At 39.5% G+C, this 24,030-nt stretch overlaps 1 protein-coding gene across 4 annotated transcripts in view; it reads left to right on the plus strand.

The window, feature by feature from the left end:
• Positions 1-24,030, plus strand: part of CACNB2 (calcium voltage-gated channel auxiliary subunit beta 2) — a 258,923-nt gene that overhangs the window by 161,284 nt on the left and 73,609 nt on the right. For all 4 annotated transcript variants that reach the window (XM_054193186.1, XM_054193190.1, XM_054193187.1 and 1 more), the window contains one exon: positions 5,421-5,540. In XM_054193186.1, coding sequence (XP_054049161.1) covers positions 5,421-5,540 — 120 coding nt within the window. The remainder of the gene's footprint in view (positions 1-5,420; positions 5,541-24,030) is intronic.

Here is a 24,030-nt window from a genome sequence, read left to right on the forward strand (position 1 = left end):
AAACTTCATAGATAAGAAATTTTCACATTCACCAGCTGTGGCTACTCTGCTAAACTGAGGTCCCTACTGACGGTACATTTGTGGCAGTGCTTCTGATTTTCTAATTGTGTGGCTCATACATTTCAAGGTGGTCAGTTTATGATGAAACAGGACATATTGTTGGACACTGTTGGCATATTATAATTACAATGTCAGCAGCTTCACTTCATGCTAAACTTCAACATTTCACATTTTGCCTTTGTTCTGAATCAGTTTTTAAGATTTTAAGTCCCATGAAAATTTTATGGAAATAACCTTTCAGCATTTTTTTTTCATTTACCTTATTTCATAGCACTCAAGAACTGTAGCACATCACAAGGACGTAACATACCATCTCAAATCATGTCCTAGCAGGACATATGATGTCGTTCTTACTATTTCAACAAGATTAGAAGATAAGCAGTTAGCAATATCTGTGTATAAATTCTGAATATTGAAATGAATTGTTCCTCTTATTGGCACAGTGAGGGCTGAGCTTTCTGTATGCAAAGTATAAATCGAGTGAAGACATAAAGATATTTCTCCTCTTGGATTTGAAATTCTCTTCAGCATTAAATGAATGAAGAGATGAAAAATACCTGTAGGAGAACAACCCACTATTATAAATGAACAGTTTCTATATTACGTGCAGTCACATGTATTTCTTTCTTCCTTGTAAAATCTTGTTGTATGTTTGCTTACTGCTTTGTGCCTTCATTTAATAAAGAATAATGTAAAAAGTCTCTACTTGAAGGAACTTGTTTGATCTTTCTAAGAAGAGAATTATTTGAGAATTTTCAGTAATTTTTCAAGAGAAACTCATGGTGTTCAGAGGATCACTTTTATTTTTTATGAGGAAGACATAATATAAAGGCCATGACTGAATTTGCAAGTGTACTGATAGCTATATTAACCCAGTGAGAATTTATTACAGTAACAGACCAAACACATCACCAGATTTTACACTGTGAATGTTACACTTCAGTCAAAATCTGTACTTAAGCTCCAACTGCACTGACCAAAGTTAAGAATGGGTACAGAGAATTAACAAGACAAGTAAGAGAGCTGGAGGCACCCCCTAATTTAACTAAGGAGTTTGTACCTGCAAATAAAGGAAAATAATAAAAACAACTCTTACTTGAAGGACCCAGTCTCTTGAAGATGATTGATACACTTCTACAATACTAAAGACGATAAGACATGTATGGTGTTGAAGAAAAAGGAGCTCAAATATAATCACATACGATCACTAGCAGTGTGAAAAGCGTGGGTTCACACTGTAAGAATACCTCATAGGAGCTACTCTAATATAATAAGCGGAAAGATAGTTGGTAAATATTTGTCAGGCATGTCATTAAAACAGGAAATTATTTTTCAAACAAACTGGGTTTGTAAACCTGCCAAGTAAGGAGGAAAAGAAAAAAGAATAAATAGATGGGGTAATTATTAACATGACTTATCTCACTTTTATTAGATGGTTTCTCATGAAAAATGAGGAATTGGGGGCTATAGTAGCCTGTATTACATACATGTATTACTGTAGCTCTTCCATATCACAGTGGAAGGAGTTGGAGACTCGCAGAATCTCAGAAAGGCTGAATTTCAGAAGCTCTAGGGAAAAGGTCCATCTTGTTCCCTAGAGCAATCCTAAAAAACTAGTGTAGCCCAGGGTGGTAATTTACTTTCCTTAGCTGTCATGAATGGACAATCCACATCCAGTTGGCCCTATTTTCCTTGAATAGTCAAGGTACTTACACTGTAGTTTCATCATAGTTTTTATTTCAGTTTGCATATTTTTTTACCTCTGAAAGTGAATGAAAACATTCTTAGCTCATGTAAAATACTCAGTAGTTTATAGAATGAATTAATTGTAATTGCATGCTCCCCTTTTTCCTGGATTGCCCTGATGTCAGGCTTTGAATTTTTTTCCATGTTTGAGAAGTGAAGAAGGTCCCAACTTCTGCTTTCTGCAGAAAATTTGCATGACCATGTCTGTCCCACTGGGCAAGTAAACGTAATGTTGAGTTTGATTCATGTGATTTGTCAATATAATTAAATTGAATGATATGATTTTTTAGATGTGTGTTGGGACTGTGGCCAACACAAGACATGACCAGCACTGTAAATGATCTCTCTGGCCTGCAAGATGAAATTCCAATTTTAGCAATTCCGGCCTGACCCAAAAGGCATCTTGCCTCCTTAGGGGAGATACAAATTATCTTTCTGTGCTTCATGACTTCTTTTTTATGGGGTGAGGAACAGTTAGGCAGCATGCCTTCTGGACAGCAGAATGAATGATAGTAAAAGTGATGCCATGCCAGTTGGTTAGCGGAAAATATGATGCGTTCACTGTGGAAGTGCTGTAGAAAGCTAACAACCACCTTGTCTCTTCTGTGATTGCCGTGTCAGGCTTAACAGCCGGTTTGTTTGTTTTCCTCTTATTTAAAGGTAGTGTTGCTTTGGAGTTGGTTTGTGACACCGTGCTTTGCTTGTCAGCAGAGTGGCACCGAGGAACTGCAGCGCTGGTGGGGAAGGGTCCAGACGTGCGCTTTCCCAGGAGGGTTGAGTTGAGGGACCCCAGAGCGTCCTGGAGGCTGGGGCTCTATGGCCGGGGGTTGTTCATCGCAGTCTCAGCTTTCCTTAATGCTGGGATAACATCAATGGTTTCAACCACAGGCCACTGTTGTGTCAACCATAACAGGGTTTAAACTACACCAAACTTCTGTCCGCTTGTTGCTGCTCGTCTTTTGCCACTGTTTCCACTGGGGAGCTGTGTCAGAAGTTGTGGCAAAGGGCAATTTTAAAGAATAGCCAAATTTGAAAGGCTCTGGGGAGGTTACAGAGCCTCTGGGTATTTTCCTAGCAGACCAGATTTTTAGAAAAATTAAAGACAACTTTGAGTGTATTTGCTTTTATTTTCTACTCCTTTTGCTTTAGCACAGTAGGCAATTCAGTTTTGGAAGATCACTACAATATAGTAGATGTATTTGGACTCCTGTAAGCAAAATATTCCTCAGAGAGTAATTTTCTCTGTGTCAGTTCAAAGACAGTTTATTAATTTGTATGCTGTAACTTGTATGGGGCTTCATGAAAGTAAAAAATAAAACATTTGGAAAAGTAAAATTTACCTTTATTTTAAACTGTCAGCTTAGTGACAGCTATTGTTTGCTCTAGTAGTGGTTAAATGTAGGCTGCTGCATCACTTGTGATGGGGCGATTTAGTTGTTACACAGACACAAACCATGGCAGGATTCGGTCCTTCCTGGGACACGCTGATGTACTACGATACGTGTGTGACCACTGTTCTCAGCTGTAATCTCTAGCGTCTGTTTTTCTTGTAACTGTGAATTTGTATCAAAGGCAGGCACTGCAGTCAGCCACAGCGATCTTTTTCAACTAGAATGCTGCATGTCTGTCAGTGAATCGTAAATGCCCTAGATACCCACGCCTCAGCATGTTATTCCCATGTCAGTTTATGAAAGGATAGAGGGTGACTCTGAAGAGCCGAATATAGAAATTCAATGTTTTGTTTGGCTTTTGCCATATTAGCATCTAATATTTATGTGTCGAGTGGCACCGTTATTCTTTGCTTCTTTCCCCTGCTAATGTCGGAAAAATATGAGCAGTAACTAGGGGGTTAAATTCCTGCTCAACAGGCATATTTTTGGCTTTACGTTTTTTGTAAGGGAGCTCAGAGTGGAGCTCGATGCTTTGCAGCAGAGGCAAAGCGCTGCGTGACAGATCGGAGCGTCCGAGGGAAACGCGGCTCGCAGCAAGCAATACATGACGGGAATGAGACGCTGTACCAGCTCTCCCAGTTTCGCAGGGACCTTGCGTTTTCCAGCTGTTTACCCTTGAGATGTAAAATGGCAATTTGGCATAGGCTAACAACCCGGTGTGATGCGAGCATCTGCGTAAAAGGCTGCACATATGGAGCATGCCCAGTGATATGAACAGCCTGTTACCCCACCCCCAGCCAATCTAGGAAGAGATGAAATGAACTTTGCACTTGCAAATGTCACTGAATACATTTTGCACAGGATTTTAAAAGGTTCTCTTATAAGCACTATTTTTAACAGCCAAATCCGCCCCCCAAAACAGAACGGAAAAAGCCCTAGGTATTTTTCTGTGATCGATCTCAGTTTATGATCAATTGAAGCATCTCTCACAACATTTACCTGATGCCCGGCTTGTTTTACCTTTTTATCTCTCAAGCTGAGATTTTTGGAGATGGTGTGGATTTTTTGGTTTTTTGGATTTGTTTTTTTTTTTTTTTTTTTTTTTAATGGCATGAGAAAATTTGGAAATTGAATTGCAGTAGAATACTTGGAAACAGTGAGGTTGCAAGCTTGAAAGGCAGAGGGAAGAGAAGGAAGGCTCTCACAGCAGAGCATGGATAGGAAAGGAGCAGTGATTCTGCGGTGCTCAGTGTGCACATGTTTTATGAGATCAGTGCCGGGCGCTGCAGCTGCGGACAATAACTGAGCTGTCTGGCTAATGAAGGCCACCTGGATCAGGCTTCTGAAAAGAGCCAAAGGAGGACGTCTGAAGAATTCTGATATCTGTGTAAGCCCTACGTTTTCCTTATCGGCGTATGTTATATGTATTGCAGAGAGGGAGGGAAAAAAAGACGGTGAGGAGAGGACAGTTGTTTTCATTCTGATTGAATTAGCAGAACTCTATTTCGTATGCAGGGAGATGCAGAGGGAAAGCAGAGCTGTCATTATTTATAGAGCTGTTCTGGCATTGTGGCTGCTTCCATTGTGGCGATACGGGGACATGTGTTGAGTCCAGACGGATTTTATTAGTTGGAAGTTGATTTGTGGTCATTTGCATGTTTTGCTGAGGGGCAGGGATGGATACGAGCCATTTGCAGTTCTGATGGGGAAAGTGTGTCAGGTAAAGAGGTTGCCCTAAAATAAAAATGGATAGCAGAGCTTAAATCTGTTAGCAGTAGTATTGTGTAATGGTAATTATTGATACTGAATTTGCATTTTGATTGTAAAAAGTCTGTTTCCTTGCTAATGCTGTCACTGTTCAGAGTTTTAATTTTTATGGAGCCATCCTTGAAGCTGCTGTGTGTCCTTCAGCCCTGCACTGCACCACTGCTGTAGCTCTACACAGCAACTGGCTCTGCTTGCTGAAAACCAGACAAATAAGAGCATGGGGATAGTGCAGGAAATAAAACACTGGGGACGACACCTGCACTTTTGGAAAGCCTCCAGAAGAAAACATTTACCTAGACATAATTTTCCTAAGTGACTTTCCCTTTTGGGCAGTTACTCTCTTTTCAGGGGTACAGAAGTAAGAGAAAGGCAAGGTGTATAAACACTTCCACTTTTTTTTTTTTTCTTTTGAACACCGAAACAACCTGTGACGTTATTTCAACTTTTCCTGTGCAGGGTTCGGCGGACTCCTACACCAGCCGTCCATCCGATTCAGATGTATCTCTGGAAGAAGACAGGGAAGCAGTGCGGAGAGAGGCAGAGCGACAGGCCCAGGCACAGCTGGAAAAAGCAAAGGTAAAGTGTTACTTCATGTCACAGACTCGTCAAATGTTCAACTTCAAAGCACTGTCATCTCATCCATTACTGGTACAACTGTTTTTAATGTGTTAACATATAGCATAAGACCTCTTATAAAGGTTTTCCTGACAACAGTAGAAAATATATTTTCCAGGAAAAATCACTTAGAATCAGTATTCCATAAAAAGCATTTGATCAGCTTGTGTATTTCAGAATAATCTTACTTAGACGTGTGCATTTTTTCTGTTCTTGAATGTACCCATTTATTTGCAGTGTATAGGGTCAAAGCTTTGAGTTCTGACTGAAGGCGTTTGTGAAAGTTTACCCGTGGATTGCTATGGCACCCAAAACTTACATTTCTGGAAATCAGCCCTCAAACATCCTATTCATCTTCCTTCAATGAAGAATCAGTCCCTACAAGTCAGATTTAAATAGGGAGAATCTGTTACAAAGGTCTTTTTCGCCTGAAGACTTCACTGGCTTTCTTTACAGTTTGTGTGTTAAATGACCCCATGAGTAATATGCTCTAGGACTTGTGAAGATTTCTCCTTCTATCTCCATATTCCTGGCAGATAGTGACAATTAGTAAGGAAATACTAAATGAGCTTCAGATTCGTGCTGTGTGTTTATATTTTCCGTGAGATGCATTTAAGGCTGTGAGGGTTTTGTCAGGGAAAGAGTATGGACTTGTTCTTCTTTCATCTGTGATGTATCTTTAAGTACTATCGCACCTGTAAAAATCATGCTCATCTGATTTGTTATTTGTTTATCACTTCGTTCCAGTTTTTCTTTTTTTATATCTGCTAGATCTCGGTGTATCACTGTTTTCCAAGACCTGTTTTCCTTTTTCATGTCTCATATTTAAATATTTAAATACACTGTTGAGATCCCTCCTCAGATCTACCTGATCTACATCTCTCTCACTTTCTCTCTGACTCCCTTCCTCCATTTTGCTTAGTTTTTTATTTCCCTGTCTCCCTTCCATCTCCCCTTCTGTTTCCTTTTCCGCTGCCAGCTTTGCCTTTGCCCGTTTGTGCCACCTGTTTTACAAGGGTTCTTCAGAAATTCAGGAGATCATTGAGCTGTGAACCTGGTCGTGTGGTGAGGGCCAGCTCCATAAATAATACAGGACTATAACGCACAAGCAGACAGCTTCCTCAGGCCAGAGAACTTGAACAACGAAGCCAAAGATTATTATTTAAAAAAAAAAAAAAAGTAATTGTTGACTGATATTTAATAAGAGCTCCTAAAGCAGCTTTTTAATGAGATGCTGGAGCTTGCCAAGAGGTCCCGAACATCTCTTTGAAGTCAGGCCCTGCTGTCCTGGGATGGGTACAGCAGAAACTTGACAGAAGCAGCCCACATCATCCCTTCCACCTTGTATCTCAGAGATGTTGCTGATCGTAATCGGGAGTTTCAGTTTTATCAGGGCTGCTTTTTTGCTAGTTTGAGATTTCTTTACTCCTAGGAAAGATGATAAAGGCTGCCCTGAAATTCAGGTGAAGTGCTGAATTTTATCAGTAAATGCACAATTTTTAGAAGAATTTTTAGAAGTAATAATATCTTGCAGGCTAATCGGGGTAGCGGTGCAGCTCTTACTGCTGAACGGGTGCATCTCTTAGCGATGAGTAAATCTATGCGAGTGTTGCTATGGGAATTTGGCTTCCTGATGCCGGCTTGAATGCATGGACAGCCCTTATGTAATATTCATGACCTCTAGCACAGCTGCCATTGTAGTTTGTAGAGGAAACTGCTACCAGACCCTGAGTTTTTAAAACTGTATTTCTATACATCAGAGCAATGTTCTCACTCCAGCTGGCATAAGGTACGGTCTCTGGGTCTGACACCGTCTGAAACTGTAAGACAACTTGTGAACAGTAGAAGTAGCAAAGACTCTGCCAAAACCAACCTGCTGTAACAATGGGTAATTCCAGTCGTACAGAAAACACAAAATGAGTTATTTACGTCATTTGCGCTTAAGAACGGATTAAAGCTGGAACTACCTTAGCAGTTTTATTTCTGGAGTCAAATGTTAGAAATCCTTCCAGGCTGTAATGTATGGAAGTCATTTTATGTAGAGGCTATAGGAGTGTAATAGTGTAATATTTAGTCTAGTGTAATATTTAACTTAATAATATTAAATAAAATATTATATGCATTTGGTGCGTACGTTTGAAAGAAGTGTTTAAAAAGACGTCAATTAAACCTAAGCCAGGAGATCTAAAATATGACAGGGGTGCTTTTCTGCCTTTATTGGGTGAGTCCTTCACCTCCCTGAAACACAGTAAAATTAACGAAGCAGCAACTTCTGTTGGTGCTGCCTGGCTCCTGGGTGCCCCTAGCCCTCTTTCCCACAGGCAGGTTCTCCGGGGCTGCCTTCCCTTCGCCCCGGCTGGCTCCCAGGAACAGCCAAGTGATGCAGCTGCTTTAACTTTTCCCCTTGTAATATTGTGAGTGGAAGTGTTGATCCTAAATAAAGTCATTACAATTGTATTTGTCACAGGAATTAGGAGAGGATGACATACATGAATAATGCAGCGGTGGAGGGAAAATGATAGAGAATTAAGGGTAGATAAAAAACTGTTGAACTGTGTCACGCACTTAATGAAAACAGTTTAATGACATCCATTTTCCTTCCTTACAGCCAGGGAAAACACCTTAAACTGAAGAGAAAAATGTAGTAGAGCACACAATGGCAAATTGTTAGGAGGATTTTCAGGTTTTTTTTTTTTTAATTTGGATTGGTATGGATTCTAAGTGTTTGTGTAACATGAATCCAGAATATAGTATGTGTATCTGATACTTATCCAAACTGGAAAACTAAAAACGCTTGTAAGAAAATAAAGATTCTGGCCATTTTTATTTATTTATTTTATACAAGCATTGCTTCTCTGGAAAATGGTTAAGCATATTTTGCTGACTCACTTTGGCATGTGACTTACTGTAAGGAAGGTGGGGCCACGGGCGCATGTTCGGAGTCGTCCAGGGACAGAAAATTAGGAGGCAAGTGATGAGGCTACCTGCAGGCCAGCAGCTAATCCCAAGGGAAACAAATCTTCAGATGAAGCTGTTAAGTGTGCAGCTGAGATGAAATGTTCTTGGTTAGGGCAGTTTAGCAGTGCAAATGCAGAAAGGTTGTTTTTTGGGTTTTTGGTTTTTTTTTTTTTTAACAGAAAATAAAACATTTTAGGGCACTGAGGATTTTCTTCGTGTCCTCCTCATAGTCCATAGCATGCGTCTGTCTATAGGGTAAAGAGAACCTGTCTTGTGGCTGAGTAGAGAGATGCCCAAATCTAAGGGCTTGTACTGATATTTTACTGAATTTCTTATTCCATAAAAACATGAATCTTAAGCATTCACAAGCCATAAAATAAATAAGAAGCCAAATGACATTAATTGCTTTTAGTGTTAATGTTTTAAAAATTGTAATTTCTACAGAAAAATGCTTTTTAGTTTTGAAGGGTGCGGATTAAAAATAAATTATAGTAAGTAAAGATATTTTTCTGTCCATTCCTTGCAAGTATTCAATTAATTATCCCCTAAAATATTGCAGTGAGTGAGAGGGATGAGATCAAAGGAAAACTGTGAGGTAAAAGCATTAGTGAGACCTTTACATTCAGCTAAAGTTTGTACATAAGAAATGTGACTTCAGTAATGATTTTTAGCCCTCTCCAATGTTGGTAAAATCAATTCAAATATTCCATTATTTATTTTGCCTCAAGCACATCATATGTTATGAACTAGTCTTTGACTAAAATGCAATTAGTCAGGTGGTCTGTAAACCTTCTCTTCTGCAAGAGTAACTTCTTTCTTCTCATCAGTCTCTTCAAATTTTTAGATTTTGCCTCTTTCTCCCATGGCTTTAGAGCTACTTACGCAGAGACAATTTTCAAATGAGAGCTATAGAATATTTTCAGCATTTTGGAAAATGAAATATTTTTTTTTCAGTTATTTCTAATGCATTGGGTACTGAAAGTGCCGGTTAATAATCCAGGTTCTGTTTCTCACCTGGGACTACGGGATAGCCCAGTGCTCTTCATTCTCTATTAAGGATTGTTCTCAACATCCTTTGGTCCTGAAACATCTTGAATGGCTGTCAAAGTGAGATCGTGGCCTTCCAGAAGTCAGTAATTGTGTCTGTAATAGGAAGTCTCAATTCCTCTCAGCTCTGCTTTGTTTGCACTCCACCTAATGCTCTACTGCTAGCATCCTTTCAGGAGTTTGTTAAAGCTTGAAATATCCATAGTCCTAGTTTAAAATGTCATTTAAAACATTTTTACGTTAAGATGGTGAACCACTGAAATTTTGATACCAGGCATGCCTTTGCTGGCTCTTAGGCAATAATATAAGCTGTCGTGTTTTGCTTTCTTGATGTGTGCTGTAGTAATGGTGATGGCTTGTGACCGTGAGCGATAATGCAATCTCTTAAGCGTAGTGCATTGCCTCCATGCATTGGGTTGAGGACCACGGCTTCGAAACGTGTAGCAGACTGGGTTAATGCCTACATACCCCTGCAAGGCTGAAGGCATGAAAAAGATTGTCAGAAGTAATTATCCAGTGCAGTGTGCCAAGACTAGTTATTTAAGTATTTATTCACTCTCAGACAGGTTTCACAGCCTCTGAATGACCCCATGCTGCTAGCAGGCTAGTTAAGGTATGTCTGCTTAAGCTGCAGTAGCATTTTGACAGACCAGAAGTGCCCATCACCTGGATGTGCGTCCTTCTGTTATGTCAGCTTGTTCCATCATGGAAACTCTTTCCATTTTCTGTCAATTATGAGAATGTCGCGGTGCTGAACAGCACCCAAAGCCACAGCAACACAGGGTATACCTTGTGTTAGCTGTTGTGTATGGTAATATTTTTTTTTTCATTGATTTCTTATCATTTGCCCTTTTGGTTTAGAATATGTTCATTGCATGTTATCATTTAGGTAGCTAATGTTGCGTGTCAGAGTTGCTGGGATTATATGGGAGCTGGCACAGTGGTCTAGCTGGAAATAAATGAGTTGTTGATCCAAAAGTACAGTTGGAAATCTGGCTGTTGCTTAGCTGCAGGCGAGTTCTGCATTGCTAGATCTGCTCGAATCAGGTTACAGATACTTTTTCTTCATTCATTCATTTCTGCTGCTTATTCTTAGAACTGTAACATTGGGATGTAAAGCAGCTCCCTTTGTATTGCTGTCTGTGACCTATAGTTTTTGTTGTTTATATTAATGATCTATTTTGTCTTCAGTTTAAGTGTATACACTTGTTCTACACTAGCGCCTGTCATTTTGTTGGTTATTTCCCCAAACAGTTTGTCCTTTCTTACTGTTGGGCTACATTTTTCGGGGGCAGGAATTGTTTCTTCCAGCGGGGTCTCATGTAACCTGGAATCAAATGCTCCAGAAATAGTACCCTCTCATTAAAAAACATCTGTCATCTCCCATTCATACTGTGATTATGGAGTGATCAAATCTGTTTCATAAGTATCCTTTCCTCTTCTACTTCTTGGGTGTGAGTGGGGGAAAAAAAAGAGTGGAGGGATATTAGCACAGCCTAAATTTAGATACCTAACTGTAGATAGATCCTTTAGTACCCTGACGTTCTTCAAGTAATCAGGGGAAAGAGATAAATGGTCTCCAAGGAGTAGAGAGACAATACTGAGAAAAAGTCCTGAGGACAAGCATAGCTCTTCTGTCTGCTCTCACCTGCTGCTTTCACATGCTTTCCTTGACAAGACGTCTTTGCTCTGACTTTATCTGTTTGGCTAAATTACTATCTAAAGGGCAGCAATACAAGTGTTACTTTTTGGAAAACTAAATCAAGTTTTGAAGAAATATTTTAACCAAAGTAAGCATTGTAAGCCAGGGACAAACACCTGTGTGCATCTTAAATCCTCATGTGGATATTTTCCTCCTGCTCTCTGGGGTCTCCGTTAGCTGTCAGCTGCTGCTGCATGGCTGGCACTGCAGAGGTTACCGCAGAGGTCCCCAGACCGCGATGTGCCTGTTGCTGGCCAGTTGTACGTGGTGACAGCCGCATGCCACCTCCTACCTGTGGCTCTTGAGCTGCTGAGGAAGTGTGCTGAGGCCAACCCTCGCTGGGGCTGGGGTGGAGGCGACCGATGGGTCCGGGTGTCGGGCCAGGTGCTGTTGTGGGGTTCAGCAGAGGCTGCGGAGGGTTGTGGGAATCATGCAAGAAGACGAGAAGTGGCTTTGGGGCTGCTCCCTGTGAGCGGTGGGGAGTGTGTGTGGTTGATGGGCGCTGGGAAAGGAGAAATTAAGGTATGCCTTTGCAGGCTGCTCAGGCTGGCACAAAGGGGAGCACTTCCACTGGTGTTAGATGGAGGTAGATGATGCTGGTCGCTCTAAACAAAGCCTTTTCCAGTTAAGACATGTATGACCTGGCTCATTAACTTTCTTGAGGTTTATAGGGTCTGATTTACTTTTGCCGACATCTGAGACAGGACACTGTAATTCAGAACCACACTTTTCTCAGCAGCTGGTCCAGCTGTCTGAATGCTGTGGGTTTTTTTAAGCAGTTAACATATGTCTTTTTACTTAAAAGAGAATACTGATTCAAAAATAGAGAGGAAAATAGGATTTTAGGGTACAGGCCATTGTTAAGGGTAGCTAAAGTGTTTGTAATCACCTTAAGGTAAATGCTGAGCTTTTTGCATCTGCAATATTTTCCATCTGTAATTTACATAATTTTATCTTTTCTACTGTAAATGATTGACGTATATTTTCCATTTCAAGTCCAGCTTAATGTAGAATCTGTCTGGAGATTTTTTGGGGGGTTTATCTTTTTTAAAAATCTTTTCTTTTTCTAAAATTAAACATGTAGTTATAAAATATTTTCAAGGTAGGCATTACTGATGCAGGTTTATACAAGCATTAGAGCTCTTAGTTATTCTTGAGTTCAGTAAAATACAGGATTTTAAATGTCTGTGGGTCTGGACCTGTTTATATCTGTGTGTGGTTATACATATATGTATGCATTCTATATATCCGTATACACATGCATGTGTATAGATGGATATATAGTTGTGAATATGTCTGTATGTATTAGATAACTAGCACTGGTGACTTGAACTGGCCATTTATGGTCTAAAATTGTTAACTTCCTGTTGTAAAGTGTTTATACACAGGGAGAGCTGTTGTAACAAAGGATTAACTTGTGAGGAAATAGGAAGGTTTTATCAGAGAACAAAGTCATCCCATGACCAGAGGTGGTAGGGGACTGCCACGGGCTTTTCGGAAGCGGGAATGAGATGGAGTAAAGACTTCAGTGCAGGCAACAGCAGCTCACCTTGGAGGGGTGCCCCAGCTAACGGTGATGCACATGGTGTGGTGCAGTGGCTTGGAGAAAGACTAGTTTGGACAACAGAAGCATTATGCTTTCTGCTGTTGTACCAAAGTGGCTATTTTCCAACCAGTTCAGGAACTAACCTGACTTCTTTTAGAGTGGACACCTGGCTTATGTGCGTTATTATGCAGGGAGGTACTTGTCATCTGCGATGGAAACAAACCCCCAGACACAGTTCTTGAGTCACTGGCAAAGATCTGAATCCCCTTCCACCTCACAAACCCACTCTCCAAAAAAACAGAAAGGAAGAAAAAAGAAAAAGACAGGTATCTGTAACTTTGGTTTTATACTTAATCTGAAAAAAAACATATAATGTAAGGAAGCTTCAAAAATAATCTTTTTTTTTTCTTCTTCATGATTGCAACTTGTTTTATAACAAGATGCCAATGAGTTCTAAGTATAGGTAGCAGTAGAGTGCTTTGATACAAAATTAGGCTGATGTTAGATGCCAATTCAAAAGCATTTCCTTTGGAAAATTTAATATTGGTTACATAAACCAGTGTCTGGTTGTATAAAATGTAAGAAAAATCAGTAGGAGCCCTAAGTCAACATGTGATACCTGGGAGGAAGATACTCTGTGTTCCCAGGTTAGGAACATTTTAAGTGCAAAACTCAGCCTGAACTATGAAGAGTGTCTGGATTCTGCATAATTCATGGTATGAGAGAAATTAATTAAAAATGAAGATTCAGACAGGCCCCCGCTGGTTCTTTTCTGGTTGTGTTCCTGCCATCTTTTCATCTATATTCTGTGTATAGCCAGTGCACATCCAAGAGCAAAACCAGCATGAGCTTCCCCTAACATTCACCTGTGGAGCCCACAGAAACCTCTGAACACCTCCTCTGTACGTTTAACCTCCAATCCTGCACTGACATTTTCCTCCAGCATTTCATAGTCATCTGAGTTGCGTTGCCAAATTCAACATGATACAGAATATGCAATGCATAAACCCTCTATTTTATGGCTTTAAAATAATCAATCCTGATGTAGAATGTACGTGTCGAGATAGATTTTAGGCTGCCACAAAATATCAAAGATTAAACAGATGTTTATCTTTGGTGAAAGTATGGATAACCATTTGCCCTTCTCCATTTTTGTGATGTAAATGTCACCAATGGGTTTTAGTCATGCAACTTTTACAACTGCCTAGTTTTATTTTTGCTTCCTTGATTGAACAAGTTCAGCTCTAACAGCAAGTAAGGAAGCAATCAAATGCTTTTATTTGATCTGGTACGAGATCTTGACATAAAAGATTCAGGTGGCATTCTTTAGCTTCAGATGAGATAGTACCCACTGAAATATTACTTCTTGCAGTTATTTTTCTTAAAAACTCTTCTCCTCCTTGCTAAATAGATAAAGATGATGATGGTTTTGTTCAGGATTTTTTATTTACATACGACTATATTGGTAGCAGGACACATTGAAATGGTACCTAAGTTTTAAAAAGTGATAACCATGTCAAGGAATACAGCTGTGCAGACAATTCAGATTAGTACTGCTGGAGAGAATACAAGGGTTTCTCCCATTTTCTTTTTGTTTACTATCTCCAGCTTTGCTTTACTTCGTCTCCTCCCTGTCCATATTTGGGTTATTTTAGTATACTGTAATTCTTATATTACTTTTTTGTTGATTCTTTTGGTTGCCTCCAATAACTGGCATTAAAACATGAACTTCTCATTTGATGACGCTTAGAAGTGAGATTCCCTTCTTGCTTGTTGGAATGTTTGATGAAATAAAATTTTCTCAGCTTTATGACTCTACTGAAATGATCTTCCGGTGCTAACAGCTTAACTCATTTCGGTTTATGATTGTAAAATTTGTACTTTTTTGTTCTTGGAAAAGTATGATAGTACATTGATGATAAAATAAAATATTTAAGATAAATATATGACTAAAATACATGTCAACAGCTCTGTCCTTTATTATCATTTTGGGAATCTTATCAGGTAGTTAGCTATTTTCAATGTGATTTTTTGTTTATTATATCCAGAATCCAAAATCCAATTTGAAAATCGATGCCTTATTTTCTGTATTTTGAACAGATCTGCATTTTTCAGGTATTAAAAGCAGGGATGTACCCCATGGTTTGGGTTTTTGTTGTGCAAATAAACTTGTGTTATTGATCTGCAAGCCATACTTTTTCAGTGGGTGGAGGAAAAGCAAAGGGAAAAATATCTTGAAAGGGAAGATGAAGGATCAAACTGCAGCTGCTTTGATTATTTTGACTGGAGATGTCAGATTGTTGAAGTGAGAGAAGAGAAATGCCTGCTGCTTTTTGACTCCATCCATTCTGCCAATTATTTCAAAATTGAGTTTTAAAAAGTTGTTGGAATCTAATATTTCAGTTGCGTCAAAATAGATGAACACAAAGCACTTGAGGTTACTGTAACACCCGATCACCTCTGTCTGTCATGAGAGAAATGCTTCCTGGCTGAAATAAGAATGAGAAGGAACGCTGAGTACCTGCCATCTTGCGAATCAGTTGTGCACATTGCTTTTAGTAATCAGCAGTAATAAATGGCAGTAACTGGAAAGGCAAATGTATTTCTGACTTTTCCTAGCAGTCAAATTACAGCTGAAAGTATCCTTCCCAGAGGAGCTGTAAGGGAACTTACTACATTCCTCCCAGCTCTTTCATTATTTTGACCCTTTATTCCTTTTTTGCAGCGAGGCACATGACTCACCCACAAAGTACAAACTTCCTTGCCTTCACCCCTGGTGTTTCACGGCAGTTTAATCCAGCTGAGATGTAACACAGAGCCACCATGGAAGTGCTCTACTGCATTGCTCGTTATTTTCTGCCTTCTGTTCAGGCAGGGGCTGAGCATGGTCCTGCCTTCCCTTGCTGCCTCTCCTGGTGCTCAGGTTGTCTGCTGCAGGCACAGGGATGTGACACTGGGTTCCCTGACGGGAAGATGAGGAAGAGGATTGTTTGCACTGCCTGTCTCTACTCAGCTGGCAGTGACCTGGGGACCCAGGTAACTCCAGCAGCTTGTGACAAAGGAGATGGGTGCTTCCTTCTCATGAGGTTAAAGCCATAGAGCTGTCCTGGTGTAAATGTGTTGGCCCTAATTTAGGACAAGAGGAAATGGCCTCAAGTTGCACCAGGGGAGGTTTAGAATGGATATTAGGAACAATTTCTTCACAGAAGGGGTTATCAAATGTTGGAACAGGCTGCACAGGGAAGTGGTTGAATCACCATTCCTGGAGGTATTTAAAAGACGGGTGCTTAGGGACCTGGTTTAGTGGTGGACTTGGCAGTGCTAGGTTCATGGTTGGACTCCATGATCTTAAGGGTCCCTTACAACTTAGATAATTCTATGATTCTATAAATAAGGGTTCTTCACCCGGTGTGCAAGAGCCAATCAACACACTGAGTCAAGTTATTTGTTTTTATTTCAATTCTGCAGAATCGGGTGCTGGGCATTTAAGAACAGCCAGCACACCACACATTTGCAGCTGCCCAATATTTATAACGATAAAACACAGCTGATTGGTTAATAATGATTCACTCACCACTCCTAACTACACATATGCATCTAAGCCCATGTCCAAAACATTTAGGGAGGTTACCTGATTAGCATGCTCACTATTGACAAAGGGGTCTATATTTTAGCATTGTAATTACCCAAGGTTTGTTTGGGATACGCTCTTGGTTCAACTTTAGTCCAGAAGTTATATTTTTTGCTGTTTTATGTCTAAGTCAGCAACTGCAAAAGAACACGTAAGGCACATTGTTTCGTTTCACATCCTATTCAAGGTTAGGTATATTCCTTGATGTTTTAACCATGTCCCAACTGAAACTTCTGATAAACTTTTAACTTGTTTCTTTCGACATCAGATGCGCTATGTATGTGTGAACTCAAATGCAGTTGAAACCGTTACTTGTTCCTCAGAAAGGGAAAGATTTCTTACTCCTACTTTTAAACTCTTCTCATCGTAAAATCACCAGATTAAATCACTCAGCATACAACTGTATCCTGGCTGTTTGCCTTCCAGAGCAAGAGCTCATTGTGGCATTAGGCTTAGTGCTGGGTAAAATCTCCAAGGAAAGCTCTCAAACCGAGAGTTTCTCTTGAAAGCCTGGGACTGAGGTGTAGGCCGGAGGATGAGGGGAGGTCAGGGGAGGGTAAATGGGGCAAAATCACTTTGGAAAGAAGCAGATTGATTCACACAGCTTTGTTCTGTGATTCAGCTTGAGGATCTGGTGGGAAGGAAGAGATACAGGGAGTTGAATGTTGACATTCTTGAGCAATGTCCAGGTTTGGAACACTGAAATTTTACTTCACATTTCTCAGACTTGACTGTCTTTCTCTCACACCTTTTGATTGTGTGCGGCATCTCTCTGGTGACGTAGTTTCATGGCAGTGGCTTTGGCTCCAATGTATTAGTTGAAGAATTTTCCATCCGCAGATGCTCGCTTCCCTTATTTTGGTAGGGTTATTTCTAAGCTAGGCCAGTTAACCCCAGTGAGCGCAGTGTAGCAGTGTGCTGTGGCATGGGGACATGGATGGAGACAGAGAGCTCCATACCACAAGACTGAAAAAGTAGGATCTTGCACTTAACCTACCACTGATCCTAGTTTCTGACACAGCAGCTCCTGCTGTTGGTTGTTCATAGGTCGCAAGTGAATTTGATTGCTCTTCAGGACTTCCTTTCAGAAGCTGTCTGATATGAACAGGAACACGTCTACACTTCTGTTACTTAATCCCAGGAAAAGGAGCAACAGATAAAAGGGCATAAAGCAATGTATCTGCTTTATCTGCTTCACTCTGTCATGAATTGAGAAGATCTTATTTTTGTCTCAAAAATGACATGTTCCAGTATTTCTTCCTGAATGCCCCTGGCAAATCCAGGCTAGAAATTTTGCCTAGAGCAGTCTGGTGGATTGTTGTGTTCCCACAGTCAGAAGTAAACCTGCTTTTTCTCTTTGAACTTCAGTGTGAGTTGCAGCACGTTTTCCTGTGTTCCTGAGCTATAGGCACTCTGCCATTACTGCAGGACTTCTGCACGCTCCGACGGGAACGAAGACAAGCGTAATTCAACAGCTGGAACATTGAGTATTGATACCATCCTGCATGCATCTTTCATGTCATCTCAAAGGCATTTTTTGATGTTTTTTATTCATCACTGGGTTCTTGAAACTGTGCTAATTAATTCTAGGCACTGTGAATGTCCGACCTTGTACATGACTTCCCACGGATACTCCCTGTATGTTTTAATCCTGATTTGAAGCTCTCACCACAGTGGTCTTTTGTCAGAAAAAAACACCAAAGCCCACTACACGTACTAAACCATGCCCGCTAAAGCAAACTCCTGTATGACAGCCTAGAGACAGCAGAGATGAAAGCTACTAAATATACCATAATCATGTCTTATTCTCAAATGTTTGTATGAAAGTAAAATTCATCATACGTGTGTTATTAGTAGAAATTTTATTAATTGTGAACACTTCTCTTTATGAAAAGAGACAAAAATTAATGCCTTGCTGATAGCATCAAGTTTTTTACATGTGTACAAAACAAAATAACTTCAAATCCTAAATCCGTTTCTTTGAGACGTTGCAGAAAGCATATCGTTGTTTTGTGAGATAGTTCATTTAGGTGCTCATATAGAGTATTCAATGGCAGTATTTTTGTGATGCTGTCTGTTAAGATTCTGTTTATCCATATAATCATAGCATCAAGGCCGGTTCTTTTCAAAAGCTCTGAAAAAAGTCTTGATTTTTGCTGATAAACTCATTTCTTTTCAGCCATTTCTATAAACCACAACCAACTCAAGAACCTCCATGTCAAAACCCACAAACAATTTTTTCCCCCTGTTGAAATTAGTGGTTTTGTTTGGAATACTTTAAGTAGAAGTAAAAGAAATCAAGTGACAAAGTACACACAGGAATTTATGTGGCATTAATGCAGCTGGAGAAAAGTTCCTGTACTGATCCTCTTGCAATTCAGGGCTAAGAAATATCTAAGCATTTATGAGAAATACGGGAGATCTAGGTTGAACACCATTTCTCTTGATTTATAGCAAGGATTTAAATTTGTTTCTCTTTCTCCAGGTTTTTTTTCAGTCTTCTGAAGCCATTCTGCTTGGATAAAATAGAATGTTTTCTATTGAGTATGTTGGCAGAAACAAGTTGTGTACTTTGAATGTCCTGACCTTTTTTCTTTCTTTAACTTGTTTAACACATTTTCTAACAAGCTGAAAGTTTAGGTGGAGATAAAAGGGGAAGGCGGTCTTATCAAATGACTGAAATCTGTTGATGCTCTTTTTTCAGTGGAAGAGCTTTGAATGGAAATAGAAGATAACACCTTATAATTTCCTGGAGCAGTTCAGAACATGTTGTTTGGATTTAACTAGTAAATCAAGCAGCTACACAAGGTCTAAGACCCCAAATTTATCTTGTTCAAAGAATATAAATTTAATTAAGCAGTCTAGTCACACATACTCAAGAGAGTCAAAATATGTTTTTGTAGAATTTTGCCACTTATTGCAGAATTCTAAAGCTTAAAATTGTATTTTTTTACTTCTCATTATTGTAGTAGATTTTTGCTCAAATAAGGAGGCGTTATTTTTTTATTAACGTTTTCAGTACATTCAGTATTCCTTGCGACCTAGGTTCCTCAGATTTTTATAAGGTTTGAGATCTTTAGTGATGCATGAGTTCTTTAGAATGGTAAAAGGAAGAGAAAGACCCAGCAAATTAAGCGCATGATTTCTGTTAGCAGCCGTTGAGTAGCTGCTGTATGTTGCTTTAACTATATTAAGGACAGAAACAGCTTTAGCAAATGCTGGGCCCTGTGTGAAATCAGTATCAAGTATGCACAGGAGAGAAACCTCTTGCAGAGGTGGGGGACGCACATGTTCTTGCATAACGCTTTCAGATTTAGCAGTGCGTTGAATAACGCCCAGAAATTTCATGTGTGGAGAGTAAGGCTTCTCTAATTAGCTGTAAAACGCGAAATGATGGGTGCTAAAAACTATTGTAGTGGTAAGCATCTCTGCTACAATGCCTGGATCGCTCTATCGTATTAAAGAGACTGCTGGGCGTGGTGGGCAGTGGTGTTTCAGGGGGGCCCAGAGCTCTGTTGAAGCTCAAGCTGTTTCTGCACTTCTTCGGCTATTTCACAGCCCTTTGAATAGCAGCTGTCTCCAGTCAGACTGAAACATGGACTGATTTTGGGTGACCTTCATAAAAAAGAGAGGATAATAAAAATAGAAAACATAGTTAAAGCAATTATAGTAAACCAGCCACTGCCTCTGTTGCACAAAATGCAATTGTAATGGGAGGCATTAACACTTCTGCCTTTGTAAACATTTTCTCACTCCTTTATAAACATTTTCTTTACATGTTTGCTTTGTTTGAGTTTTTCAGAGCAGGTAGACCTGTTTGTATGACTGTAGGTTCACATATATTGTATGATAGTTTTTGTTGAGTTGTATCTACGGTATCTTCCAATGCCAAATTCTCATTTGATGTTGTCTGTAGGTGTACCAAATACTTGTGGTTCACTGCACGTGCACTGAGGTACTTCTTGTTTACAAAAAGTTGTTTAATTTTGGAAGGGGACAGAGGGTATAAAATCTCACAGATCTTCATTGAACATTCTGCAGAGGTTTCTGATCTTTTTCTCATCTTTTGTTCACTTCTGAGTCCCAACACACGCTTCCTCAGTGTCTCCCCCCCTGGGATGACCAGCAGAACCTTTAACATCATGTTCTTCTTGAGTCTGCTTTTAGAGGTGGAAAAGATTTAAATTGCTTCCACACTCTGACCAGCAGCTCAAAGATTTAACAACCTTGCTAAAAGCCAACTCAGACTGGCATGCAAAAAGCCAGCCATGGCCAGCGGATGCGACTTAGACCCACGCTGTGACACTGTCTTGCTTCCAGCCAGCTGCTTTGAGACCTGGTTTCAGCTTCAGTAGAAGGAGAATTCTTTAGATCAACTTCATTACAAAAAAAATTTAATAGCTCTCTTTAGTAACACATACATCGTGTTTAACTTATTATCTCATCTCAGAATCAAGAGGAATAGAAGAAGTATATTTTAGTGTCATTCTAGAACTTAAAAGAAAAAAAAAAATCTGTGACATATTAAATGGGCCCTAAATCACTCCTACTTTCCCTAAAGTTGTGAGGTGGTAGGCTGCATATGCAGAAAGCCAGTTTTGAGTAACATATTTTGTTTACTGTTGAATGTTTAAATTGTAATATGAATCCTGTACTCAAGCCTGGGCTTAGTCATTATATTTAGCCTAGTTAAAGTAGAAGGTAGCAGAATGTCTATCAAAGCAGGCACTTATTACATGTATAAGGTATGTATGCAAATAATAGATACAGGTAAAGAAATGAGCCTGCACTGACTGTGAAAGAAGTTTGTGTCTTTGCTAGTAGACTGCAGCGAATTTCTGCACGTTAAATAGTGAAAGAAGTTCTTTCAACTTTAAGTCAAAATATAGTCCATGAAGCAAAGCACTTTTATCCCACAATTACTTATAAAAGGCACAACCAAATAAAGTGTACATTTGAAAAACAAGCATATTCCAAATATATTGTATTTAAACATGTTCATAAGCAGAATTAATTCACAGTTGTTTTAGTTTTGGGACTGCACTAATCAGTTAACACTGTAAACTTTATACAGTATTTTCTGTTGATGAATGCTACGGTCTAGCCCTCTTTCTGGAAAAGCTTTTGTGTGACTGCATGGTGAAATAAAACTGAGAACTATTAGAGTTAAATGTAACCTAATGAGAAAAAACAGGTACAAGCAGTGTCAGTTTTGTGATCCTATTCACCCCATTGCCTTCCAAATTGTGGTCTGGGACTAGGATGGGGGCTGCACAGGAGTAAGAAGACATAATCTGGGGGCCATGAGAAGAGAGCATTTAATTTTGGTGAAAATGTTGGCTGAAAAGAATTGAAACTATGCATAAAACTGTGGCCTGAAGGACATTCTGAATTAGAGTTCAAGTTCATTATTAAAATACCCTTGAAAGTACATTTTAAAAGACTTCTGCTTCACTTTATAAATAATCAGTACATGACACCTGATCCAGGACCATTCATCTCACTTACCTCTGTATTTCCTAAACAGGTACTTTATAGAGGGAATAGCTAATTTATATGTAGAGATAAATTGACTAGTCCTAATTTTCTAAAATGCAAGATTTTTTAGATTTCATTACACCAGAGGATTGCATTCATATCAACGTCTTTTTTGTAGGACAACACCACCTTTGTTTGGTGTTGGTTTTACCCTAATTTTCTCCATTTGGCTATATATTTTACCTGGCGTGTTACTCTCTCCAGGTTTTCTCAGTTTCTCCTTGTTAGTCATGGTGATGAGGTGCATTAAGTCCCCAGCAGCCTGCTCCCTTGCTCCGTGCCCAGCTGGAGCACCTCCGCATGCAGGGAGTGATTGATGCAAGGGGTGAGGAGGAGCTGGGAGCTGCCGCCTACCACGTGTGAAAAAGAAGCACCAATCATCACAGTAAGAAAATGACATTTTTTTAAATCTTGAGAGCTGCCTCTTGTGTTGAGTTTAAAGATGAGAGAGGAAATTACAAGGGGAAGGATATGACCTCCTTTGCAGAAACCTCTTCATCACTAGTATTTGGTTCCTCAGCTGTGGAAATAAAACCAACCGTGTAGACAGCACACATCATCTACCCTTTGTGTCTAGTCTGCTTGCTGGGGTCTCTCTTAACTGCCTTCATTTACGTGTTTGCCAATCAGTCAGCAAGTTGGGTAAAATTCACAACGAATGTATTAAGCTGCCTTGAGACAGAGCAGGAACTTTCTTCTTTTTGCCAGCAGTGAGAAAAGGCATCATCAAATGTGCAAATTCTTTCCAAATGCACACTTGTATGATTTCCTTATGTTTTTTTTTTTTTTCAGAGGTCTTTTATATTCTCAATGTAAATTTGGCATTTAACCCATTCCACTTGCATTACTGTACTAGTCATCAACATTTTCTCTAAATTCAGAATGTCTTTTGTCCAAAGGCTGTTTTTAACCTGTAAAAAGTAGCTGTACTTAATATATGACTCATATTTCAAAGAGATGGGCATGTATCTCCAGAGTTAAAATTGTGTGTCTGTATATACATAAATTTAGATTATTTTCAAATATCAAGTCTTAAGTCTTTTAGAAGTGGCCACTCATGTTTCACCTGTTCACTTTTTTTTAAAGTAGGTTCTTTTTTACATCTTCCTTCGCTACCTAGATCTCTCTGGCTATATGCTGCTCCTTCCTTAGCGTGCATTGCTTGCTACTGTTGAACAGTTAACACAAGTATATGTTATAATTTCCGTTCCATTTTTTTGTAAGTATCTGGAGTTTTTCTGTTTTTGTTTGGTTTTTTTGGTGTGGTTAGTTTTGGTGGTGTTTTTTTTCCAGAGAAGATACCTTGTCTAGTTTGCATGAATGATCTGGTCTAGCACAACATATGTGATTGATTCAGTGGAGACTTTTAAGTGAACCTGTCATAACTTTGGTAGAGCCAGGGTGACCTCTTAATTACTGCCCATCCACCACACAAGAGCTCTGCCTCTTACTCCTTAAAGACTTGCTTCTCTTGGGTTTCATTTGCAAACATTTCATGGTTCTATCATTCCTTGCTGATTTTAAGAATGCTGTAGTATTTTTCTTGTTATGTTCAGTACTCTTCCATCTTTCAGCCTATAGAAATACAATTTGAAATTTGTTAGCTTCTTTTGTTGTACCTCGGATACCATTTTCTGGTCATCCTGCATGTCTTATCTCAATCTGTTATGTAAATGTGGTGAGTTGTGGTGGGTTTCTTTTGTACTAAGCCTCATTTTCAAGATAAGAAAACCTTCTTGCATGATAACATATGAGTAACACACACACACTTCCAGCTGTTCTTCTGCACACCTTCAAGACAGGGAGTTGGCGATGACTTTGGTGATAGTGCTTGCAGTGTAGGTTTAATTAATCTCTCATGCTAAAGCACTGAAGCCCCAAAACCATGAAAGCCCTGTGGTCCCGATTCTTGGCACCTCTTTCACGTCATGTGTCATCCACTTAAAACATTGTTGATAGTATGTTCAAAATCAGCGGTGGATGTTTCTCAAGAAGTTGGTAGTTTCTTCAAGGTTTAGAGGCTGTTAGT

The sequence above is a fragment of the Rissa tridactyla genome, chromosome 2 (assembly GCF_028500815.1).
Source record: "Rissa tridactyla isolate bRisTri1 chromosome 2, bRisTri1.patW.cur.20221130, whole genome shotgun sequence".
Classification (NCBI taxonomy): Eukaryota; Metazoa; Chordata; class Aves; order Charadriiformes; family Laridae; genus Rissa; species Rissa tridactyla.